The following is a 23321-nucleotide window of genomic DNA, read 5'->3' as shown; positions in this document are numbered from 1 at the left end:
AGACTCGAGTAGAAACCGTATGGGTCTGACAGCACCATGCTCGATATACGGTCTCTGGGATATTAGATGGATGAGGGACTATAGGTACATGGTAACTGAGGACAAACAGGTCCAATGGATTGGATTCCCCTGTATCGTCTGGGGACTACGGCGTAGTGGCCTAGTACTTCCGTAGTCGATGAGTCGAGTGAATTATTACAGAGATAATAATTCACTAAGTTAGAAGGAGTTCTGACAGGTATGACTCACGGCCAGCTCGATATTGGGCCTAGAGGGTCACACACATATGGTAGGCATTGCGATGAGTAGAGGTTCGGATATGAGATATCCGACGGAGCCCTTGTCTTATTGGATGCAAATCCAATACCCACTAGGGAAAGGACCCATTAGGGTTTTGACACGGGATCTCTATAAATAGGAGGGATTCACAGCCTCATAGGCTAGAGTCTTTGCTTGCCCTTCCTATTCTCCTCTCCCTCTCCACCTCAGAGTAGCCTGGAGTTTTGAGGAGCGTCGTCGCAACCCTGCTGTGTGGATCACCGCTAGAGAGGAGGACGCTTGACCTCCTTCACCCTCTCCTAAGGATCTGCAAGGAAACAGGGATATACGATCTCCCTAGGTAACACAATCTCTATACGCAGTTTTGTGTTTTTGCGGATTTTTTTTGCGCACCAATCTTCGCACGACGACGAACATCTTTTTGGGGAATCGGGGATTTTTGTTTTCTTGTTCTTCCGCTGCGCATATGATGTCGTCCCCAATGATTTCCCAACAGTGGTATCAGAGCCAGGTTGTTCGTGCGAATGATTGGTTTTGAACTGCGTGTATTGTGTTTAGGAAGAAAATTGACGTCAAAATCGTTGACGCAAAAGCGAGGAAGGGCAGCAACAGTTGCTACCCTCGATCTGCATGCCTGCAGCCACCTGCAGCGGCAGCCGCAGTCGCAGCCAGGCAGCACAGCGCCGGCGCATGCGCAAGCGCTGTGCCTGCAGCAGCCGGCCGGCGGCCTGCTTGCAGCAGGCTTGCGGCCGGCGGGGCTGGCAGCGCGGGCAGAGGCACCGCAGTGACACGGACTTAGCTGGTTTTGCCTAAGTCGTGCGGCACCCTTGCGCGTCCGTCCGCAAAGGTCAGCCTCCCCGAAGCCTCCCATTGTCCCTTAGGACCAACAAAAGAGAGAACGGGTTAAAGAGAACGCCTCAAACGGGATCCACAAGCAAACATGTCCGAAAAACACTTCATAGACAAAGCAAATTACAAACAGACTTTACAAGCTCTGAACAGTGGCACAACAAAGGGTAAATTGGTCCATTACAGACCGAAAAGCTCTCGCACGTGTCTACATGACACAACCTTTATTTACAAGCCTAAAGAGGCCACCAACCCAACTAACATGGGACTTATAAGCCTTCGGCTGCCCCTTTACATTCTGTACAAGGCATCAACATGCCAAACGACACGGACATACATAAGCATTACATCCAACACCTTGTTTAGAAGTTTGTCCGTGACATTCTCCCCCACTTATCCCTTCGACGTCCTCGTCGAAGCCTTTGTGAACACTGCAACTCTTCGCCTTTGCTGAGTCTTCAATCTTCTGCTCCAGCTGCAATGCGCCTCCTGGCTCCCAGCTGCTCTCCGCTGCTGTTTTTGAGTAGTCGAACCTTTGATCCGCCATGCTGCTTCAACTCGCCAATGACTCTGACTCTGGTGTGGGGTTGGCTGAGTTGTGTTGATCCTCGTTGATTCCTGCGGATCCACCAAAATGAAGGAAAAGACCATCCTTACTGCGCCAGTCTCTCAAAAATTCCACATGCTGCTTGAACTGGGTGGATGCTTGTTGGAGCTTTAACGAGCATCGCCTCGCAAACTTCTGATGTTTTGGGTCCTTCCTCCACAACATATGCTCATTGACTCTTCTTTCAGTTAGTTGTCACATCCAAGTAGGTTCGCATCACTTCCGCTTTCAATTGGCATTTCGTTGGGAAATGAAGCGGACAATCTACTCTCAGTAGCACTGATCACCGTTGGTGAGGATTTGACAACTGTTGTCTTCCATTCTCTTCGAAGGGTCTTTGAACTTGTGCAGAGCTCCTCTGCTGGATAGATAAGAGAACTGGGGTACTCGGTTTCGCCCATTCTCTTAAGAGTTGAGAAGGCAAAGGTTACTTGACTTCGCCCGCCTCCTCGAGGTTGTACTTCATGCATCGAGCTGGTTACTGGCCTTCGCCTGCTCTTTGCTCACACTTCTGAAGCACTTGAAGTGTTTGCACTCCTTGCGTTGAGTTAGCTACTGTGATTCACCTTCTCAATGCCATTGAACTTCTGGAATGCAGGAAGTTTTCACCCCAACTTGGAGTAATTCTCTGATAGATGAGGTCGCCTCTGGGATTATACCGTCTTCTCCATCAACCCTGCCGCCTACTACACTGAGTAGCAAAGGTACAGCACCGCGTACTGCTTGCTTCGTTCCTTGGTCGTGCACTCTTGCATGACCCGAAGTCCTTCACTTACGGCTATCTTGATGAGAAACTTGTTGACACCGGTCTTACGAAGTTTCTTGGCCTCTGCCCTTCAGCCTTGTCTCGGTACTTGGAGATTGCCTCTGCATGCTCCACCTCCTCGGCCCCTTTCATGACCAAGCGCTCTCCCTCCGTGAGAGCAAGGGATCAATGACTTTGACGGAAGTCCCGCCTCTGCGGTACCATGGCGCTGCCATGCCCATGGCCCTACTATCCGTCGCCTCGCATCTACATCCCTTTTCTTCACAATCAGTAGATATGCCTTCGTGACACTCCTCTGAGTCCACCTCCATTCTCACTGATTGTTTGATTTTGGGTAGCTAAGTCCCTCTGGACTTGTCGTCGCTTCCTCGCCCCTTTCGACCTCCTGCTTCAACACCTCTGTGTTCTCCAAGCAGTCTGTTTGGTCGATGGAAATACAGACTGCAACTCCCATGCATGGCCTCTGCCATCACATTGTAGGGTTTGCACCGATTCTGTTCTCCTTAGCTTCCTTGGTAGCAACGTTCGCTTACTCGACCTTGTCCTCTGACTTGTCGGGCTCCCTTAAGCGAATATGAGCTCTGGAGCAGTCCAACTCTCCAGCTGCTTCGATCATACCTCTGCATGATCAAGTCCCTCTCATGGGACTCACTGGTACTTGCATTCGAACTATTCCCTTGGTGGAACCCAGCCCCCATATGCTGATGACCAAGGTTTTCATCCGATGCAAAATTCGGTGCACGCCCGGAAGACCCGCCTCTGCGGTACCATGGCCTTCACTCCTTGAATCCATAGCCCTTCTTGCCGTCGTGTTGTTCACCAAAGCGGAGCTCCTAGTAGCTCCCGATCATACCTCCATATGATCTAGTCCCTCCCGGGACTGTGTCGTGTGTGTCGCATTGCCACGAACTGTTCCACCACGATCCGCTGCACCATGTCGCCTCCTGGTGACATCTCCATTGCATTCTGATCCTTGTGGAATAAACTCGAATTGTGAACCCTCCATGTGTGGCCTCTGCCAATACATCGCAGGGTCTCCTCCACCTTCGATTTTGTTCTCTCCTTTGGCAATCGACCTTCATCCACCCACTCTTGGGTCACACCTAGATGAAGCACCGCTCTAGGACAGTCCGTTGCCTAGTAGCTCCCGAAGTCCATCGACTTCGCTGTAATTTGTGCGCCATTGCCTGGATCCTGGGCCTCTGCCCCTACCAGCACAATCTCCGCTGCGCACCGCTTCCCTCATGGCAACTTGAATGACAACACTGTGGCATATTCTTCAAGAGTACCCACCTCTGCGTCCTCTTGCCCCGTGCTAAGGCCTTCTGAACTCAACTCCGCCTCCGCAAATTGAGTCGCCTTAGTTCCTCCATCAAATGCTCTTCCGAGATAAGGTGCATGTGCCCCGAAGCTCCCTTCGTCTTTGGCACCATGTAAGATGAGTTCGCTCTGTCAGAATGAAGGACCCATGGAACAGCATGATTCTACTCCTGCCTCTGCAAGAGTTCATGTCCTTGACCTCTGTCTAGGGAAAGCGCTGTGCCTCTGCTCCATGTTCCAACTTCTATGCTGGCTCCCTTCATGCGGCTTGGGTACTTCGCCAAGTTACACCCCAGTTGCTCCGCTCCTCGTTTTTGCATTGAGTCGATGGTGGCCCTTGCGCCCACCATTCCACGGGTCAGCCCTCCCTTGAGTCCGATCTCCATATCGACTCTAAGTGTGCCTTCATTTAAGTTGCTTCAGGTCGCTCCCCCACTTGATCTCGCAATGCATCCACCCATGCATTCTCTCGAGCGAGATCATGTGACAACTCCTCGCTGCTTGCTCGGTCCATTGAGCTTCGTGGAGTTGTTGTTTGTGAGGTACTCCTCCTCAACATGTGAAGTCCGTCTCACATGATTCTCCCTCTGGAGAGCCGAGACTTATCCCTCCTGGATAACTGTCCCGTTGGAGCAACATCTCTCTTCGTTTCGGAGACCACCATCCCCTTGGACTACTCCGATCTGCTGAACAAACTGTGCATTGTTCTGCCTCTTGCAAACGCACTTGCTAGATTGCGACTCCACGTCAATACAGCCCCCACTGCACCCCTCAAGGCCTAGCAACATGCTGAACTCATTGCACACTTCAGCCTCCTACAGACGTATCCTTCGCTTGCCAAAGAGAAAGTTTCAATGCTCCATGGCGCCGAGTCTCGGTCGCCTTGGGATGGCCACGAACATTCCATCGTCCGCATACAAGCCCATGCATGAGTACCAAATTCTTCGAGTTAGCAATTCCCCTCACCTCTGTGAGCTTTGCATAACTCTTTTGGTCGTTGCGCAACTCATTCCACCTTGCATGGTCTCATTCTTGCCAAGCGCCTCGCTTGCCTAGAGCACCATCAAGTATGGTTGTCAACGTTGAGCCGTAGCTCAAACTCAGCCATCCCAACCTTTGTGCGCTCCAAATTCATCCAAGCTTGCCTGTTCTCGTGGTGCCTCTTGCACGAAGGGTTGGCCATTCCTCTGAATGCCAATTTCAGATGCCCGCTCCTCTGAGCGACTCTTTTCCCTACATCTCCATGCCCGTTTTCCCTCAAACGGTCGCGCGTTGCTGACTGCCCTCAACGCAGCCCCGCTAGGTCCCCCACGTTTGCATGTCAAGTGTTTCTATGAGTGCTTGTCCCGCTCTGATACCATATGACACGGACTTAGCTGGTTTTGCCTAAGTCGTGCGGCACCCTTGCGCGTCCGTCCGCAAAGGTCAGCCTCCCCGAAGCCTCCCATTGTCCCTTAGGACCAACAAAAGAGAGAACGGGTTAAAGAGAACGCCTCAAACGGGATCCACAAGCAAACATGTCCGAAAAACACTTCATAGACAAAGCAAATTACAAACAGACTTTACAAGCTCTGAACAGTGGCACAACAAAGGGTAAATTGGTCCATTACAGACCGAAAAGCTCTCGCACGTGTCTACATGACACAACCTTTATTTACAAGCCTAAAGAGGCCACCAACCCAACTAACATGGGACTTATAAGCCTTCGGCTGCCCCTTTACATTCTGTACAAGGCATCAACATGCCAAACGACACGGACATACATAAGCATTACATCCAACACCTTGTTTAGAAGTTTGTCCGTGACAGCAGGGCAGCGGCGCCTGTGGCCGCTGCTCCCACGGGCAAAAACCCCGCAGGGGCGGCCGCCAGCGAGGCAGCACCGCCTGCGGGCGCTGCTTCGCCGGCAGAACTGCCCGCGGAGGCGGCGACGCCCGCAGGCGAGGGCAGCGCCCCGCCCCTCGCCGCACAGGCCGCCGCCGGCAGGGTGGCGGCGGCGGCAACAGCGAAAAGGGGAAAGGGCATTAGGGTTTTCTGGGAAAAAGACAGTTTTGCCCCTCGAAATTTAAGAAATTCCAGTTTTTGTCTTTTGTCCAAATTACGAAAATACCCTTAGGAATTGAGAAATTCCCTACATGCCCCTGATTTCAGAAAAATATTAATTAATTAAAAGGTTTAGTTGATTATTATTTTTATTATTATCTAGTAGTCCTACATGATGATGATTATTTATACATGTGATGTATGATGTGTGGACGGATGATCATGGACCGTGTGATGTGTGTACTTGTGATTATTATTATTGAGGTCTGCGAACCTCCATTATATTTCTCGTTTATTGTCGGGCCTGCGTGCCTATGATTAAGTTGTAATCACATGAGGAGGCGCAGCGGGAGCGTGGATGCGACAGCGGGACCCACGAGACGGACGATCGTGATGCATGGAGATGCATCAAGATGTCGACGAAACCGACGAGGACGAGATGGACGATCACAGGGCATGGAGATGTACAGTTGCACACATAGATCTTGATGTGAGTGATTAGGCCTACTGGCTCGGGCCTAATCATATTAGGTTGTGGTCCATGATCATCTGATGTGATTGATTATACACATACTAGATATGTATATATATTTGCATGCGATGTAGATATATATTAAATATGTATATGTGTGACATGTCATATTAGGAGACCAAATTATAGAAACATCTCTCGATAATATTAAGTCGGTAAACGTGAGGCAATTAGATTGACCCACGTGGCCTTCCATCGTTATGAGTAGGAACCGAATCCCGGTGTAGGTTGAGTTGGTCGAGTCCCTCGAGACTCACCTATATCGCGATTCGCTATCTTGCTTACGACATAGAGATGTCACCGGTGACCTGAGGACATGGTATGCTTGGTCGAGTCCCTCGAGGGTATATCATCAAATCAGACTCATCTTGTAACGAAGGTGTTGACTTAACCGAGCATCATGGTTGGTCGAGTCCCTCGAGGCCATGGTGATTCGGAGGCCGAACAGGACGGGAATCACAAGGAGTTGTGATCGGCAAGAGTTGTCTACCTTTTAGGCTTAGTGTGATTGGTCGAGTCCCTCGAGGTTACACTAAGACGCTGATTGGATCCTGATCCCCACTAGAAGTCTGCCGGAGACTTCCGTTTCATGTGCTGAGGGTGTCGCGTGACTCGTTAGTAAAATAGTGGGAGCATATTAAGATAGAAGTCCATATCTTGATAGTTTATTTCTTGCAAAATCTGCATGTTATTCATTTTGCTACATCTTTATTTTCAGAAAATGTCGCTTTCAAATCCCTTACGTGGCATACTTGATGTCAACCGCCTCACTGGTCCAAATTATACGGATTGGCTCCGTAACTTGAGAATTGTTCTCATAGCGGAGAAAATCGTGTACGTCCTTGATACAGTGATGCCTACGCCCGAAGAAGGGGCAAGCGAGGATGAGATCGCTCGCTACGTGAAGTACATTGATGACTCCACTCTTGCTCAGTGCTATATGTTGGGCTCTATGACTCCAGAGTTACAAAGACAACATGAAAAGATGGATGCCAGATCCATTCTCCTACATGTCCGTAAATTGTTTGAGGAACAGGGAAGGACTCAACGATATGAGATATCCAAGAGCCTTTTCCGCGCTAGGATGACTGAGGGGACACCGGTTCAGAACCATGTCCTAAAGATGATTGAGTGGATAGAGAAACTCACAGGTCTAGGAATGGTCCTAGAGGATAACTTGTGTGTGGACATTGTGCTTCAGTCCCTACCAGATTCCTTTTCACAGTTCATAATGAATTTTAATATGAACAAGCTTGAGGTGACTCTCCCAGAGCTCCTCAATATGTTGAGGGAGGCAGAGAGTACTATTAAGAAAGAGAAGCCAGTTCTCTACACTGGTGAGACCAGAAAGAAAAGGAAAGCAGAAAGGTCCCTTAAGAAGGGAAAGGGCAAGGGCAAACAAGGTAAAGCAAAGGTTGCTAAGAAAGACCCAACAAAGGACAAAGGCCAGTGCTTCCACTGTGGTAAAGATGGGCACTGGAAGAGGAACTGCAAAGAGTACCTTGCAGAAAGGGCGAAACAAAAGCTTGATGAAGCTTCAGGTACATTCATGATCAGTCTCCATTTGTCAGACTCTTATGATAACACATGGGTATTAGATACCGGTAGTGCTTATCATATATGCAATTCATTGCAGGTTCTGGCAAGGCCTAGGAGACTAGAAAGAGGCGAGATGGACCTAAAGATGGGTAATGGAGCAAAAGTTGCTGTATTAGCTGTTGGCGAGGTCGCTCTACATCTGCCTAGTGGAGCTTTTATTGCATTAGATGCATGTTATTTTGTTCCTTCTATTATCAAAAACATTATTTCCATTTCATGTTTAACAGTTAGTGGATATAAATTTGTTTTTGAGAACAATGGTTGTTCGATATTATTAGATGATAAGATCATCACGAAAGGAACATTGCATAATGGTTTATTTATGTTAGACACCACTCCACATATCATGAATGTAAATGTGTCTAAGAGGAAACGAGATGAGGTGAACAATGCATACCTGTGGCATTGTAGGCTAGGTCACATCCATGGAAGAAGGATTCAAAAGTTGCTAAATGATGGATATTTAGATCCATTCGACTATGTGTCATATGCAACTTGTGAGCCTTGCATTCGTGGAAAGCTGACCAACTCTCCATTTAGTGGAACTGGAGAGAGAGCCACTGAGTTGTTGGAACTCATACATAGTGATGTATGTGGACCCATGTCAACTCATGCCATTGGAGGTTACTCCTACTTCATTACATTTACTGATGATTTCTCAAGGTATGGATATGTGTACTTAATGAAGTACAAGTCCGAGGCCTTTGAGAAATTCAGAGAGTATAAGAATGAGGTGGAGAACCAGACTGGAAAGAGTATCAAAACTCTTCGATCAGATCGAGGAGGTGAGTACTTAAGTACAGAGTTTACTCACTTCCTCAAGGACCATGGGATATTATCCCAATGGACACCTCCTTATACACCTCAGCTCAATGGTGTCTCTGAAAGGAGAAATCGTACATTATTAGATATGGTACGGTCCATGATGAGTTTCGCTGACCTACCCATCTCATTCTGGGGATATGCCCTAGAAACCGCAGCTTACCTTCTGAACAGAGTTCCAACTAAGTCGGTAGTGTCTACACCATATGAGATATGGAAAGGGAAGAAGCCTGATCTTAAGGTTGTTAAGATTTGGGGCTGTTCTGCCCATGTTAAAAGACACAACCCCGATAAGTTAGAATCAAGGACAGAGCGATGCAAATTTGTGGGATACCCCAAGGAAACTTGTGGGTATTATTTCTATCATCTCGAGGACCAAAAGGTCTTTGTAGCTAAGAGAGCAGTGTTCCTTGAGAAGGAACACATTCTTGGCGGAGACAGTGGGAGAATGATAGAGTTGAGCGAAGTTAGGGAACCAAGCTCAAGCACCACTCTACAGCCCGAGTCTGTTCAGGTACCTAATACACAAGTATCAACTTTACGCAGGTCTGATAGAGTATCCCATCCTCCTGAGAGATATGTGGGACATATTAGAGCAGAGGATGTAGAGGATATTGATCCTCAGACCTACGAGGAGGCTATTATGAGTATAGACTCCGGGAAGTGGAAAGAAGCCATGAATTCTGAGATGGATTCTATGTACTCCAATAAGGTTTAGAACCTAGTTGATGCACCCGAAGGTATTGTACCCATCGGTTGCAAGTGGATCTTTAAGAAAAAGATCGGAGTAGATGGAAAGGTAGAGACCTATAAAGCAAGGCTAGTGGCTAAGGGGTATCGTCAAAGGCAAGGTGTTGACTACGACGAAACTTTCTCACCCGTAGCAATGCTAAAATCCATCAGAATTCTATTGGCTATTGCAGCACACTATGATTATGAGATCTGGCAGATGGATGTGAAAACCGCATTCCTCAACGGGAACCTGGAGGAGGAGGTGTATATGATGCAACCTGAGGGATTCGTGTCCAAGAACTGCCCAGATAAGGTGTGTAGGTTGCTTAGATCCATTTATGGACTAAAGCAAGCTTCCCGAAGTTGGAACATAAGATTTGATGAGGCAATCAGATCTTATGACTTCGTTAAGAACGAAGATGAGCCTTGTGTATACAGAAAGGTAAGAGGGAGCGCTATTAGCTTTTTGGTGTTATATGTGGATGACATCCTCATCATTGGGAATGACATAGGAATGCTATCCACAGTAAAGGCTTGGTTATCTAGACACTTCTCCATGAAGGACTTAGGAGAAGCATCCTATATCTTGGGGATTAGAATCTATAGAGATAGATCCAAGAGGATGCTTGGCTTGTCCCAGTCCAGGTACATAGAAACTATTGTCAAAAGGTTTGGCATGGAAAATTCCAAGAGAGGTCTCATACCGATGAGACATGGGATATCGCTTTCTACGAGTATGTCCCCAAAGACTCTAGAAGAAAGGGCGAACATGGATATGATACCTTATGCCTCAGCAATAGGGTCTATCATGTATGCCATGCTATGTACTAGGCCTGATATAGCGCATGCTCTGAGTGTCACGAGCAGGTATCAGGCGGATCCAGGCTTGGAGCACTGGAAAGCAGTAAAGTGTATCCTTAAGTACTTGAGAAGGACTAAGGATCTTTTACTAGTATATGGAGGTAATAGCCTTAAGGTTGAAGGCTACACTGACTCAAGTTTTCAGTCTGATGTCGATGATAGCAAGTCGAATTCAGGGTATGTGTACACCTTGAATGGAGGAGCAGTGTGCTGGAAGAGTTCCAAGCAAGATACCACTGCTGACTCGACCACAGAGGCGGAGTACATTGCCGCATTAGATGCAGCAAAGGAGGGAGTTTGGGAGTCGATACAGATAGCGACAAGTCGACTCTCCCTATATTGCGACAACAACGGGGCAATTGCTCAAGCGAAGGAACCTAGGTCTCATCAGAAATCTAAGCATGTTCTGAGGAGGTTCCACCTTATCAGAGAGATCGTGACCCGAGGAGATGTAGCAGTGGAAAGAGTTCCATCCGAAGATAACATTGCAGATCCACTGACAAAGCCGTTGTCTCAGATTGTCTTTGAGCGTCACAGGGGTCTGATGGGGATCAGACACATAGGTGATTGGCTTTAGGTCAAGTGGGAGATTGCTAGTCATAGGTGCCCAGCAAGCCAATCACGTGAGTGATGGCACGTGTGACTTGATACAGAATCTTTTTGCTTATTATATTTTGGCGTATATCACTTTATAACTATTGCATAAATGCATATATATTGTGATGTCCTTGGATTTGTGCAATGGGAATCGGATCGTGATGAGATCACGATAATGAGATCGATTCACCTTTAAATACATATCCTAAATAATCCCGGTCATAGGTTACTCGAGAGGGACATCGTGATAACCGGATAGACTGGTGTGCTGTATACCCGTCCATATGATGGATGCAGCTGGTCTCATAGCTGCTCGTGTAGGGACACTAGGGATACAGTACAGGTGCTCATTGGAGAATGAGTTCACTGATTGATCCGCTTACGGAATGCTGGATGGTTGATGATGCCTTATTGTCAGACAGCGATTCCATAGTCCTAGTGGTGTATCTGGTCCTTAGACTTGAGACACCAAGGATGTCCTGTATGAGTGCTCCACTCTTTGATACCAGACTTATAGGTTTGACTGTTCTCAGATCTAGTACAGCTGGTCATTGGGAGTGGTAGTCGACCTTACGAGGGCTATTGAGTGTCGACAGAGGATCATCCACTCTCGGCGTCATGAGAGGAATATCCTATGTGTTCTTGCTCAGACAAATCCCTGGCCAGGGTCATTCGGGTTGAGAGAGAAAGAGTTCTCCGGGAGAATCCGATTAGAGCGAGACTCGAGTAGAAACCGTATGGGTCTGACAGCACCATGCTCGATATACGGTCTCTGGGATATTAGATGGATGAGGGACTATAGGTACATGGTAACTGAGGACAAACAGGTCCAATGGATTGGATTCCCCTGTATCGTCTAGGGACTACGGCGTAGTGGCCTAGTACTTCCGTAGTCGATGAGTCGAGTGAATTATTACAGAGATAATAATTCACTAAGTTAGAAGGAGTTCTGACAGGTATGACTCACGGCCAGCTCGATATTGGGCCTAGAGGGTCACACACATATGGTAGGCATTGCGATGAGTAGAGGTTCGGATATGAGATATCCGACGGAGCCCTTGTCTTATTGGATGCAGATCCAATACCCACTAGGGAAAGGACCCATTAGGGTTTTGACACGGGATCTCTATAAATAGGAGGGATTCACAGCCTCATAGGCTAGAGTCTTTGCTTGCCCTTCCTATTCTCCTCTCCCTCTCCACCTCAGAGTAGCCTGGAGTTTTGAGGAGCGTCGTCGCAACCCTGCTGTGTGGATCACCGCTAGAGAGGAGGACGCTTGACCTCCTTCACCCTCTCCTAAGGATCTGCAAGGAAACAGGGATATACGATCTCCCTAGGTAACACAATCTCTATACGCAGTTTTGTGTTTTTGCGGATTTTTTTTGCGCACCAATCTTCGCACGACGACGAACATCTTTTTGGGGAATCGGGGATTTTTGTTTTCTTGTTCTTCCGCTGCGCATATGATGTCGCCCCCAATGATTTCCCAACAGACATTATTTAAAAGACATTCTCAATTGAGGTTCTATGGAAAATTGCTCCCCAACTCCTTAGTTCACATAAGCATCATATACTCATCTATAGAGTATCTTTATCCCCTTTAGTAGTTGTATCAAATCATATATGTGATTTTTCTGCAGAGCATCCATCTCTTACTGCATAGCAACTAATCACTTCTTTTTCTGCTCATTTTCAATTACTTTTTGGTAACTCTATAGTTCACCTATATCAGTAAGCATCACATATTCAGTATCTTTATTCCCTTTGGTAGTTATATCAAATCATATGCGTATGTATAAATCTCACATGTATAAATCTCAGAGTCTCTTGCCTAAAACCAAAGCAACAATCACAATAGAAGAATTAGGATACAAGGATTACATCACTGTGCATTATCCAACGTTTAGAATGACATTAAGTTGATGAGGTGACCGAGACCTGATATCCAATCATTTATGTGTTAGAATTTTTGATACAAAAATTATTTGAAAACACATATTTGATGACTAAAACTTGATTATATTTTTTTTTCTTTCATATAGGTATATAATTAAATATATTTCTCTAAATTTGGTTACCATACAACCATAGGGATGTTAATTTAAATTTATGAAAAAAAAAGTAAATTAAGCAAAAATAGAATGAACGAGAAACTTCTTATGAAAAAAAAAAGATATATTTGTTAGAAATTTACAACCCTTATGTAGATCGATTTCCAAGTAAGATAATAGGAAATGCAAAACTCAAATCAATAAAAAGTGTTTTAAAATAAAATAAATACAACTGTAAAAAAAGAAAAGAACTTCACTACATTATTATTATTATTATTATTGAGGAAAGAATCTTCGCAACGAGAATTTTAGGTTTCCTAAAAAAGAAATACTAACAAAAACATACAACGCAAGCCACCGACTCCAACACCAATGAGCAAAGCCCAGCTTCGAGGCTCATCAAATGCCCCCCATGATATCAGATTCCACCTCCACAAACCCACGTGGACGGCTGAGCCCGGCCCACGCAGTGATAGACCGCGGTGGCAATCACGTGCGCTCGCGTGAGTCTCCCTCCAAAGTCGGTTCGTCAATCCACGTGGGCCCCGCCGGATCAGGGCTTGCGCGAGGCGACGCTTCGGCGAGGTGAAAACCGCGTGAGACCCACTCGAAATCCACCAGTAGGAGAACCCGCGACCGAGATGCGTTCGAGACCCGCGGGGCATCGTACCGCTATCCTAAATGGGCACGGCTCCCTCCTGCCTCTATAAATATCGCCATTACCCCCCCCCCCCCCCCCCAATTCCCCGTGCGTCAAGAATTTTCGCCCCGAGTTTTGGACGGCGGAACCCTAACCCTAGATTTCTTTTCTTCGCCTTCTCTGCTTTCCCCCCACCTTGGCACGGTCCGCCTTCGATCGCCGTCCCGCGCCTTTCGATCTCTCTAGGATCGCCGGGTCTCGCAACTGTTTTGCGGTGATCCCAGTGCCCTCGACCGAGCTGCAAGGGCAGCGTGATGTCGCGGTGCTACCCGTTCCCGCAGCCGTTCATCGGAAAGCCGTTGATCGCGTCTATTAAGGTTTGTTGAGCATCAATGCTGGTGTGGTTGATTTCTTGCATTCTTGCTCGACTTCCTCTATCGGCGATCGGTTTATCGGATCTTTTTGGTCTGTATTCGACAAGGTCTATTATCGAATGAGCATGTGCAAAACTAATGGTATACATGTTTGTATTGGCATGTCAGAACGATCAGAAAAGAATTGTAAATACTCACAAAGAAGATTGGGCTGTTCTCTTGGTCAATAGCATGTTTAGGATATCTTCTTCTTTGTTACTTTTTGGTGTTCTTACGGATATGATTGAAGTCGGTTCTTCAATTTTCTGCATTGAGATGATTGTAGTCAAATGTGTGACTGTAAATTGGATCTGGAGGCCTTGATTGGTAGATCTCTTGTGAAAAAGCAAGTAAATGTCAATTTCATAAGGCTTCTAACAACCATGTGCTAATAGTTAAAAAGTGGGTTATTTGTGAGGATTCCTCATGTGTCTATTGTGTGAATATTTTTATGATTGTAGTGATCGATCAAACTGGATTTGTATCTATTCTGTGAGAAAGCAGTTAACACTTTTCACAGATGAATTGTTTGGTGACATTACTAGTGTCATGGATAGATATATTCGTCCGCGTTAATATTTTGAAATAATGGACAGTTTGAGAAAGTTTGTAGTATGCACACTTTCTATATTCCGTATTATTTGAATTTTCCAGCCATGGTATGAGTTACTTAAAGTGAAGGTGTTGTCGATCACTTGCCAATGTGCAGTCAACATCATTCTTTCTTATATATTTGCAGATCATTCTTGTTAATATGGTGGTTTACATAACTTATTCGCAGAAGCTAAGCAGAAATTTCTAGGACCTAATTATCATACCTTTTCATTTAAAATGTGATTTGCTTGCTTGATCGCTTGATGAATGTTTCATGTATCATTTCATCATAACTAGTGCTGGTCCAAGGGTTATCTTTTGAATAGGAAACTATGATATAGAAAACTATGTTTGACAACCATGGTATGTTTGAGAGGCTTGCTGAGCTATATAAATACTTGGAATCTAGGATTAGGTCATGGAGATTTTAGTTTTTGAGATCTGAATACTTGCAAGTTATCTTGGACACAAGAAAATTTCTCTTTTTAGTTTTTTATTCTTTTTTTTTGTTTATTGGTTTTTATACGTTATTTTTTCTTTGCATATTAGCTTCTCCTCTTTATCTTTTTGCAGGTTGTTTACTTTATAATCTATATGGTCAAGTTTTTTCTGGATGTCCAATTATTAATTCTTCATAAGTCGTGTCCTGTTTTTGTGACTGAATTATTTGTTGGTGTCCATTGCTAATGTCAACCTTATTCCAGCTTTTCTTGTTGTATTTTGGCATGATGAGCCTACCTTACTGAGGAAAATAGGTTGGAAGATCACTGCTCACATGAAAATGGGTTTGAAATCGTTGTTTGTAGTCTCTTATCGGATGATATTATTGTTTGTCGTTGGTGGATTTCTTATGGAACCAAAGGGTGGATTTCTTTGGTCTTGTTGTATTTCGGCATGATTAGCCTACCTTTCTGAAGAGTATAGGTTGGAAGAACTCTGCTCACATAAGGATTTTTGTTACTCAGTGTAAATGGGCATCTTTACTTATTGTGAGCTATCATGCTATTGAGAAGCCTGTAGGATGTATTATCGGTCCCTCGATATCTATGTAATACATCTCTGTGATGTGTTTCGCCTTGCTTTGCTTGCCCGCTCTCTATATTCATGATATTGAAGACTATTGTTCTGGTGAAGCTCCAAGAAGGACAGACGACAAAGGATAAGAAAGAGAAAAAGAGGAAGAGAAAGGAGAAGATAGATAAGGCCAATGTAGAGCCTGTAAACTTTCAGTACCTTGGAAAGAGCCAAGAAAACAGCAAGTATGAAGAGAAGAGCCTCTTCAATCAGAAGGTCCGGGACAGCCAGAAGACAAGCAAGGATGTATTTGAACACATGGAAAGAAGTGTCCTCACTGAAGAACATGAGGTTCCATGTTCCATTCAGGACAAATACAACTCCCCTGAGAGCTCTCAGGATAGCAACAAGAGGAGAAAAGTTGCATCATCCGTATCCAGCCACAATAAGCATGGTAAGATTACTACTTGTTGCCTTTGTTGAGGTTTGTTTATAATTCAGATGCTGACATCTATTTTCCAACCCTTATAAAGGAACTATACTTCGGATCAAGTTGTCGTCCTCGAGGCAAAGAGATGCAGAGCTGCTTTTGTCATCATCAAGGCAAAGAAATCCACATCTGCCGTCCACACTACAAATAGCAGGAGTAACAACAGTAGTAGCACTTAACAAATCGGAGCAGATAGTTCATAAGCATCCTGCAGCTGATGAGCAGATAGTTCATAAGCATCCTGCAGCTGATGAGCAGCCCTGCTCCTCAGGCAGGGATATCGAAACTGGTCTTAACCAAGAAGCAGCTGTAACTTTGCATAGAACTTCCGGTTCAAAAAGGATTGGGGGAAGAACTTGGCAGAAGGAACAGTTTAGAGATCTAATAGTGAACTGGAATCCACCGTCATTGCAGCTGGAGTCTTGGGATGCTGGTGGTGAGGACTGGTTGTGTGGGGCTCCAAAGCGACACTCTAGTCTTTATGCAGATGAGGGCAAAGCTACACCAGAAGTCTCCTCGGTTAGTGTAAGCTATATGAGTTCTTCCCAGCAGCCCCGTGCCTGTTATCTTCCTGAGTTTGACATGTATCAGCTGCCATACGAAATCCCGTTCTGAGATCCAGGGACAGAGAATCTCAGAAGGTGGCAGCGTGCCAAACCTGGCAAATGCGAGTCTGAATCATGTGAAAGCTCAGACTGGGACCTGTAGGGCATGTCAAGCCTGGCAGATGCGAGTCTGTATCATGGCAATCTGAGACCGAAGGACCCTGACATGTAGAAAATCTCAGGAGGTACAGCATGTCAAGCTGAGATCAAGTGACCCGTGGAGAATCTCAGAAGGTAGCTGCATGTGAAGCCTTGCAAATGCGAATCTGTGTCATGGCAGGATCAGTTCGAAGGGCCTGTGGTGAAATCTCAGAAGATAGCAACGAACGGCATGTCAAGCCAGGCAAATGTGTGTCCTGTATCATGTCAAGATGAGATGGCTGGACGTGCAGATAATGTCAAAAGGTAGCAGGACGTCATGCCAGGCAAAAGCAAGTCTGTATCATGTCCAAAGCTGAGATCGAGGGACAGAAAAAATTTCAAAAGTTAGCAAGCAACATCGGGAGTCTGTACCATGACAAGCCGGAGTTTTATTTTTTTGACTCCATTGAGAATTAGAAATTGTTTTGATTTGTCGTCAACATAATTAAAAAGTAATTTCTAAAGTAAAGTTGCCATGTATACGAAACTGTTCATCAAGAGCTGTTTTGTGATTGCAAGAAATAAAACTATCTTGTGCTACAGATGACATCGTACAATTGATTTATTTTTTGCCTCGTTGATGTTACACTTATTAATCTCGTAGCAACATCTGCTATCATCATCCCACCAAAGCTGGCTGCTGAAGAAGAGCACACACAAGCTCACAAGACACTATTACCTCACAGGGAGGGACCTAATCGAAGCTGGACGAACGGCTCCATCTACCTCGCAGGTACTCTTCCCAGGAACCGACGTGACTCTGGCCGAAGCTAGTGACCGAAGCATCATCCTCCGCCTCCAGCGCCGCAAGGCCTTGATGCGACCCAATATCCGACGCTGGGTAGGCTTCGTCGCCCGGACAATCCACCATGGAATCTGCTTGCCTGCTTATCCACGTCTCCATGTCTTCTTCCCCCTGCAGAAGGCTGCGTATCTGCCATGGTAGCACACCCCCAAAAGAAACGGTCATCAGAGATCTAATGCACAGCAGTAAAGTAAATATATCCCCTTGCTGACCTTGTCAATTTGAGGTCGGAGACGAGCTACTCTTGTGATGCAAAGAGATGCAGCTAAAATCATCCTTCTCATCTGATCTTTGTCATAATTCGCGTCCAGATCGGGATCCAACAGGTCCATAAGATCTCCTCCTCCCTCAATAATTCGCGCCGCCTAGAAAAAGAATGCATCAATGTTTGATAGAACAGGTGTTTGTCTACTATTGCTGCACAATCCTGTCACCGTACTCACCCACATCACCAAGCTCTCTTCTCCTTTGGGGTTTTCATCATCTATCCGCTTTCTTCCTGTTACCAATTCCAGCAGGACGACGCCGTAGGCGTAGACATCGATCTTGTTGCTGACCCTTCCATACATGAAGTACTCAGGTGCGATGTATCTGCAAAGTGAAAACGTCACATTCATCATCGTAATCATGCATGTAACTCTGGCTGAGAAGAACGCACCCGAATGTTCCAACCACATCCCTCTGTGTCAGGTAGGCTGAGGTTGTCGGTGCCCACATAGCTAAGCCGAAATCAGATAGCTGTTGGCAGAAACTTCGTTCTTATCTTTAGTTAATTCCTGAGGGAAATCCACAGACATGATTGTGACCAGCTTTACCTGAGGCTCAAATTCATCGTTGAGAAGAATGTTTGAGGACTTGACATCTCTATGGATCACCGGTTGAGGACATCCATGATGAAGGTAGCTGAGAGCCTCGGCAATCCCCACCGCCACTTTAAATCTCTTGTCCCAGGGGAGCAGGTGCTTCACCTTATCACCTGTGTTCCATTTAATACACCTCAGAAGAAATCCATGAAGCTAAAACCGTGATCCACCTCACTTTGTGACATTGGAGAAACGAAAAGCCTGTGAGACTCACCATGTAATTTTTCCTCCAAGCTTCCATTGGGGAAATACTTGTACACGGAGATCAGAGTGGTTTCCTCGACGCAAATGCCCAACAACGAGACGACACGCGAGTGCTGGAGCTTGGTGATGATATGGACCTCCAGAAGGAAATCTTTTGATGCCTCTGCTGATAGTTTCGATAACTTGATAGCCACCTGATGGCCATTCTGAAGGCAGCCTCTGTATACACGGCTACTTCCTCCTTTCCCGATCAAATTTTCTGCTCAGAAGTCGAAATCATGGTCAAAGGATGACGAACTTAATCTAGGATAAGGATGCTGCCTATGTTTCAGAGAGAAGCACCTGAAGAGAACTGCTTGGTTGAACTCAGGAGTTCCTCGTATGCAAACCATTTGCAGCTCAAGTTACTGCTACTGAGAATTGTGTTCAACTCCTCGGTTAGCTGCAACGATGGCTGAGCCGATGACAAGGTTCTATCCGGCAGGGTCATGACCCATTGGACAACCGACATTTTCCGAGCGGGATCAGCCCTCTTGGCTTCGCCGGTTCTTCCTGGTGCTGCTCTCCGCAGCAGAGGCCAACCCAGCCTCGGCTCTGGCAGTTGCTTCACCAGCATCGTCACAGAAGTTGGAGTAGCTTTCGTCATTTGCTTCGTGACGTGGTTGCTGTCATTCGGCATCGCCTCCTCCTTGCCATCTCCAAATCCGGAATCAGATGATTTCAGGGTCTCTTTACCGGTCTTGTCCTTGGAATTTGCTGTGACTGGAGACAAAAGATTCTGCAGGCTTCGGCGCTTTGATTCTTCTCCTAAACCACAGCAAGAAGCCAATCTAAGAGATGGAATGCCATGATTTGCAACTCCAGCGACAGATGACTCACCTGGAGATGGTTTGGTAGCTCCCTTTTCAAAGATGATCTTTCCATTTTGTACAGCAATCACAGCAGTAGCCGAAGGGAGCTTCTTGGCACAATACTTAGCAAGCGGAGCTGATCCCCTGAAAAGAAATGGATCAGACTTCGGATGGGTAGCTGCAGTCCAATCACTGCCCAAAGCTTGGAATTAGATCTTCGCAACACTTACCCTATGGAGCTGTGCTTGTTTACTCCGACGATTACCTTCATGGCTGCGCATAATTTGGCCTCCTTCACCAGGGCTTTCCGGATGGAATTCCCCCGAGCAACCCGGCCGACAAGAACAATCTGAAGGGCCATGGACAAGTACAAGGTTAAGCAATCCATCTCTTCTCTCTTCGTTGATCTGGAGATGATTCAGTGCACAGAAGTGGAAGATGGCTCACTTGCTTAAGACTGCAGGCGCCTTCATAGGCTGCCAGGTACTCATCTAACATGGTAATCAGAGACAGGGTGGTGATGGTGTTCCTCAGATCTGTAAGATAAGTTGCGGTAGTAATCGAATGCTAGCGGACAGGGTGTTGATGCTCTTGGGATCAAGAAAGCATGCGACTTGAAGCTCTAAATCTGTCACTCACCGGAGTCGCGGCAGACATGAACCGCCATGATGCGGTCGCCTCGCTCAGAAACTCTGTGAATTGCCCAGTCGAGCAATTCCTTGCCATTGGCATCCATCTGCAGACCCACCATTACGCACTGAGCTCCCCCCTTCTTCTCTTCCGAGGCTGCCTGCAACACAGCCATGCTCCGGCTCTTCTATTACTGCCTTCGGATGTATCGGAGACCCCTCAACTGGCCGCTGATTGCATTGCATTCAACGGTACCACCCAACGTGAGAGACTCCGACTCCCTGAAGAATTACAACGAGTAGAGCAATCAGTCACATTCTGTGTACCGTGTGTCGAATTTGCAGGAAATACTAGAAAAAGACTTCGTGCGGCGACACGATGAAGAACAGTCTCCCAACCATTGAGATCTCTAGCCAAGAACAACAGCACGCCCAACAAATAGGTGGAAGAAAGAGAACTGCCCACCCGTCTCCTCCCCCTCAAGCCTACCTTAATGTTGCTCATTTGTCGCATTCCAGGAGCGTCATTGTCTTAGCCATGGATCCCAGCTTAACACTCAACCAGATCCCCTTCATCAAGAGACCATATGAAGCCACACGAGGATGATGACCGAGCTTGGTCAGGCCACAGTTTTCCGGTACCAGAAAGGAGGAGGAGAGCAGAGAGAGCAAGACGGAGCTGAGAAGCGAGTAGAGGAAGCCATTAAAGAGCGTCTGCCAGACAATTAGGAACCGCAGGGAGGAAGAAGAAGACGAGGATGGGGGAGGAGAGAAGAGGAAGTACTCCCGGGACTCGAGGACGATCGCCAGCCTCCAAAGTACACGCGCGCGCGCACACGCGCACACACGAGAGAGCGCTGCATCTCATTCGACGCCAGCGGTGAGGAGTACCCGCCACTTTTGTCGCGGGAAACACGAGATTGCCGGTCACCCGTCTCGACCGACACACCCGATCCTGGCTGCAGCAGGTGGCTGCCCAATAGCAAATCCTTTTTTTTTTACTTCTTATCAGTATTTTTAATATTCCCATAATATTACTTTGTCAATAAAAATAAATATCCTCAATTTATCATTTAATTCTAATAAATTCCTTCAACTCTTTTCCAATAATCATTTTTTCTTCTAATCCGAATCATAAAAATATTTTTTTTATTATCAATGATCGAAAATAATTAAAAAATAAATAATCAAATAAGACAATCTAAAACTTAAAAGAAGAAAGTGAGAATTTTTTTAATATTTGTTATATCAATTCGATAATTTTTTTTATAATTTATAATTTATATTTGTTAGATCAATTAGAAAAATGAACCTACTAAGATCATTGTTAGTGGCCAAATTGATGGTTTATAGGCCTTGAAATCATGACAATGGGGCCCTTGATACATTAAATTTGTGGAATATGGTTCGATTGTTCCTAGTGTATGTCACACTCACCTTAAAAATGTGGGGGATGTTTGCTGGGGTCGGTGCAACATTGGCAAGGGAATCTTGAGATGGGTGTAGTTGGTCAAGAAATCCTTCAAGAATGATACCTGTGGGGTTGGGAGCAATTCATTAAGTTCAACTATGGGGCTCTTTGATCCATGTGTTTGATGCACCCACCCTGGAAGCATAATAGCATGATTATGAGTAGGTCATCTGCACATCTAACAGAGGGGGAGGACAAGGAGGTATGAGTGCTTGGCGATTGACTAGTCACCAAGTAGGGTTTATGGGTTTAAAGAGGAACACCACTTCCAACCATATGTGTGGTGTCCCAATTACACTCTTTCTTGAATTAAAGCCACACAACAGCACAAGTACAAAGATCGCCAGATAGGTGCTATGGTGACATCCAAGCATGCTCACATAACGGGCCTCAATGATTGCCGACACGGTACAGTATATATATATATTAATTGGGACCCATCTTTGTTAAAAGATAAGGAGGATAGAAAACTCATACTCCTGCCATTCACTCGGGATAGGAAAGTCAGGACACTCGACCCTCGTTTTCACTAAAGATGAGATGACACCGATCATGGGGGTTGAACCTATAATCACTGAGATATGGAGATAAAAAAGCATGACCCTCCTCACTTTTACCTAAGGCATGGAGATTACGAAGAGATGGGGTGATCAAAAAATTTGATCTTGTTCAACCAAGGTGCATCCCTCGATGATGTGAAGAGTATGTCGACAATAGATTACCACTAATAGTGCTCAAGCATGATGAATTAGATATGTTTGGACAAACTAAATGTACTATCAGGTCGATGATGAGTCAAAGAGATATAAGCTTATCATGTTAGATAAACTAGACGTCACATTTTGGATCCCCCTCGCAAGAGCTCAAAGCACACCTTTAAGAGGGGACAAATGATATGGAGTATATTGTCAATCAATCTTTATTTGACATGTGATAATCATGTGGTGTCTCAGATGAATCTGTTTGTCCACATGGGTAAATGTTCAAGGCAGGTGGTTGTAAGTTGCCTCTCTCCCTTGTCGCTCATGTGGACAAAAATTCAAGGGAAGACTATTGGATGTGGTTAAATGTTATCTCCCCATAGAATATTTCATAAAATATTTTATCCCTTTACGATCAGATATAAAAGCCTATCTTCAACACAATGAATATGAGTTTACTCTTTTTACTATTTTCATCCACACTCATGTATATCAAATTACTAACATGTGCATTGTAAGTGATTAGATCAAGAAACATTTCTCGATCATATATATATATATATATATATATATATATATATATATATATATATATATATATATATATATATATATATATATATATATATATATATATATATATATATATAAGATGGAGTTAAATACACTTGCACAACACATCATCATTCGACAACTATTGTGGAGTTATATTTACTTCCATCCTGTTTTTATCATTTATCTGAATCTTAGGTTTAAATGCACGTGTGAATATTATGTATGTTATTTAATATAATAAAAATAATTAAAAAAAATAAAATCGCTTCACTTTAATATGATCCTCT

The 23321-nt window shown here is 45.3% G+C and overlaps 2 protein-coding genes across 4 annotated transcripts; one reads left to right on the top strand and one right to left on the bottom strand.

Annotated features, from left to right (window-relative positions):
- The first annotated feature begins 13810 nt into the window (after nucleotides 1-13810).
- Nucleotides 13811-17497, top strand: LOC135626801 (uncharacterized). The gene is made up of 3 exons (XM_065132443.1): nucleotides 13811-14075; nucleotides 15840-16173; nucleotides 16253-17497. The coding sequence occupies exons 1-3, from the start codon at nucleotides 14013-14015 to the stop codon at nucleotides 16822-16824; spliced, it is 969 nt and encodes a 322-aa protein (XP_064988515.1). The 5' UTR covers nucleotides 13811-14012; the 3' UTR covers nucleotides 16825-17497.
- LOC135584786 (protein kinase STUNTED-like) lies at nucleotides 17494-21200 on the bottom strand. 3 transcript variants are annotated; one of them, XM_065132441.1, is made up of 13 exons: nucleotides 21092-21200; nucleotides 20798-20986; nucleotides 20318-20589; nucleotides 20126-20214; nucleotides 19909-20027; nucleotides 19707-19822; nucleotides 19170-19634; nucleotides 18838-19086; nucleotides 18576-18736; nucleotides 18419-18498; nucleotides 18204-18351; nucleotides 17973-18125; nucleotides 17494-17889 (listed from the first exon to the last, which is right to left on the bottom strand). In XM_065132441.1, exons 3-13 carry the CDS (start codon nucleotides 20481-20483, stop codon nucleotides 17650-17652), a joined length of 1986 nt encoding a protein of 661 aa, XP_064988513.1. In that variant the 5' UTR covers nucleotides 20484-20589; nucleotides 20798-20986; nucleotides 21092-21200; the 3' UTR covers nucleotides 17494-17649. The 3 variants fall into 3 exon arrangements, with proteins under 3 accessions (XP_064988513.1, XP_064988514.1, XP_064988512.1); XM_065132442.1 differs by lacking the exon at nucleotides 21092-21200 and having other exon boundaries at nucleotides 20707-21067; XM_065132440.1 differs by lacking the exon at nucleotides 21092-21200 and having other exon boundaries at nucleotides 20798-21067.
- Nucleotides 21201-23321: the final 2121 nt, after the last annotated feature.

The sequence above is a fragment of the Musa acuminata genome, chromosome BXJ2-11 (assembly GCF_036884655.1).
Source record: "Musa acuminata AAA Group cultivar baxijiao chromosome BXJ2-11, Cavendish_Baxijiao_AAA, whole genome shotgun sequence".
Lineage (NCBI taxonomy): Eukaryota > Viridiplantae > Streptophyta > Magnoliopsida > Zingiberales > Musaceae > Musa > Musa acuminata.
Note: the sequence above shows the minus strand (reverse complement) of the source record. Positions and strands in the feature narration are given on the sequence as shown.